The 2438-nt window shown below is 40.4% G+C and overlaps 1 protein-coding gene across 1 annotated transcript; it reads right to left on the reverse strand.

Moving 5' to 3' along the window:
- Positions 1-256: 256 nt before the first annotated feature.
- PSBP-1 (photosystem II subunit P-1) lies at positions 257-2137 on the reverse strand. Its single transcript, XM_078307504.1, has 4 exons — positions 1779-2137; positions 1412-1647; positions 1038-1088; positions 257-666 (listed from the first exon to the last, which is right to left on the reverse strand). Exons 1-4 carry the CDS (start codon positions 2002-2004, stop codon positions 406-408), a joined length of 774 nt encoding a protein of 257 aa, XP_078163630.1. The 5' UTR covers positions 2005-2137; the 3' UTR covers positions 257-405.
- Between the last annotated feature and the right edge of the window lie 301 nt (positions 2138-2438).

Below are 2438 nucleotides of genomic sequence, written 5' to 3' on the forward strand. Positions count from 1 at the left end.
GCAAATAAATTACAAGAGAAAAGAATTTCAGCGAATTATTTGGCCACGTCAGAGTTTATAAACGGTTTCTTATTAAGAAACTTTGGAGCAAAGTTGCTAAATAAGAAACTCATCTGCATCCCTGAAACTGGTTTAGAAACTGCCACATCAGATTAGAAACTCAAAGAGTTTCAGGGATGTAGATGCTCTTAGTATCCAACGGTAATTTTAACAGATATATATGATCTAAAAGATAAAAAAAAATGGATATATTGCTAAGTCTTGATCTAATTAAGACAAGCCTTTAGTTGCCAAATTCACAAGAAATCTCTCTCTTCTCTGTTTTACACCAACAACTCATTTACAAATAGAAAGATCATATACCATCCCTTCCCTCCCTTAATTTAACAATCACCCTTTTTTAATTTAAGCAACCTGGAAGGAATTAGTGGCGTTCTCGACAAACTTCTTCGCACCCTTGAACCATCTCTTGTCACCGGCCTGTGCCTTGCAGATGTACAATTTCCCGTCTGATACAGTTGCGGTTATTAGATGGTGCCTGCCTCCCTCGTCTCCATCAGCTGTCCTTGTCAGCACAGAGAGGTTGTAGTATGTCTTTCCGTCGACAGTTGTAGTGTTCGACTCAAGTAGATTTGCTGTTGCCACAGCACCAGAATCAAAACCACCCTGTTATAAAAGTAGAAATTTTCATTATTTATAGTCAAGGGGACACAGTGTAGTAGCCACTGGTACCGGATTTTTTGTCAGTTACCCATTTCGGTACCATGATCTTTTGGTCATTTTTGCAGCTGGAAGCGATCTGGTAATATATTTGTCTCCTATTTCTGTTTCATTTTTATTTTCTTCTAGGGTGGTCTTTGGTAAATTGAGCTGAGCTGAAGCAAGTTCTCAAGGCTTATAATGTGCAATTGAAAGATCATTTGGGTAAAATTAGGATTGATTCAATTCTGATTTGGGGACCTGGCATTGTGCCTATATGGAATCATAAAATAGACAGGCTGGAATTGAAATCAGGTAAGATGCTGGTATTAGCATACCTCAGAATCAGTTTTGCCGAAGTAAGCTTGTTTCCCAAGCAAGTAATCCACCTGGCAAAATTAAATTAATTAAAACAAGTTCTTACTTAATTAGATTTAAAACCAAGCATACAATCATCTTTTCCAAAACTATATATTTTCCATTCTAATTAGACTAATTAGAGGTGGAATTCCTGCATTAATTGTGCAGAATCTGACAAAGCGCACTCGCTTATATAGCCAACTATTATCGATCATGAATTTCCTAAGTACACAACATATACCGGTTCATATTCAACTCATGAACAAGATCCGCTTTGCATGACTGTCCAATCTCCTATCAAGTCGATTAATTACCAGTTGTGTTAATTTGAGAAGATATATGTTATGTATACCTGTCCAAGGAATTCCTCAGGAGAGCCGTACTCGGTGATAGTTTTCTTGGCGGTGGGCTGGACCATGACGACAATATTGCTAGTAGTATCAAAGTTGTCCTCAAACCGAAGCACCTGGCCAGGGAACTCAGCCACCTCCTTGCTAGGGTTCCACTTGGCTGGAATCAGTATCTTAAACCCCTCCCCTTTGTATGGCATGAAGTCCGTGTTTGTCTTTGGCTTGCCGAACACATTAGCTGTCAAAGAAATAAAAAAGATCCTACTGTTAACTTTTATGCCACTTCTTTTCCTTCTTTTGCTTAACTCACCCATTTTCTTTTTTGTTTATGTGGTGAAATTAATTGCAGTTGATAGAAGAAAATTTTACCAGATTCTCCATAAGCAGCATCAGCTGGTTTAACCTTCATGCCAACTGCAGCTACACCAACAAGAGCTGTCAATGCCAACCGACGGGAGACAGCGACATCCTCGTCACCCTGTTTCTGAGCTCGGCAGACGAACTGTGACGGCTTGGCAACGCTCGGTGCAACACGTTGCAAAGAGGCCTTGGCAGTGGCAGGAGCATGGTGGAGAAAGCATGTGGTTGACGCCATGATTAATTTGCAAATGACAAACACTATCCTATAGTCCCTTCTCTCACACTCTAGAAAGAAGTGGATTTTGTGTAAATGACCGTGATGATTTGTTTGGTGGGTATTTGGGTTTGGCCATGGGTGATTTCTGTGGATAATGCGTGGATGTGGTGGATTTCTGTGAGTTAGGATTAGGGGGGTTTAGGATTGGATAGGGTTTTCTTCAATTTGATTGGGCCACGCTGGAGGCTTCACAGGTTGCATATTCTTTGGTTCCTTCTTGTGTGCTTTTGTGTTGTGCTCCCAATTGTTTACTTCTAATAAACTAGTGTTAGGCGGGGCCAACTGGGTTCTCAATGACCAGACTAGTCACTCAGGGCCTGTTCGGCAAGCTATGGAATAGCAAGAGAATAGAGGAGAATAGAAGAATTATGGAATTGAGAATTGATCACTCT

Source organism: Carex rostrata, chromosome 8 (genome assembly GCF_964058835.1).
Source record: "Carex rostrata chromosome 8, lpCarRost1.2, whole genome shotgun sequence".
Lineage (NCBI taxonomy): Eukaryota > Viridiplantae > Streptophyta > Magnoliopsida > Poales > Cyperaceae > Carex > Carex rostrata.

Excerpts from the sequence above, each read along its gene's own strand:
- PSBP-1 (XM_078307504.1), bottom strand. The coding sequence starts at position 2,004 with ATGGCGTCAACCACATGCTTTCTCCACCATGCTCCTGCCACTGCCAAG. Across the intron at positions 1,089-1,411 it reads CTGAGGAATTCCTTGGACAG|GTGGATTACTTGCTTGGGAA; the intron begins GTATACATAACA and ends TAATTTTGCCAG. Across the intron at positions 667-1,037 it reads TCGGCAAAACTGATTCTGAG|GGTGGTTTTGATTCTGGTGC; the intron begins GTATGCTAATAC and ends CTTTTATAACAG.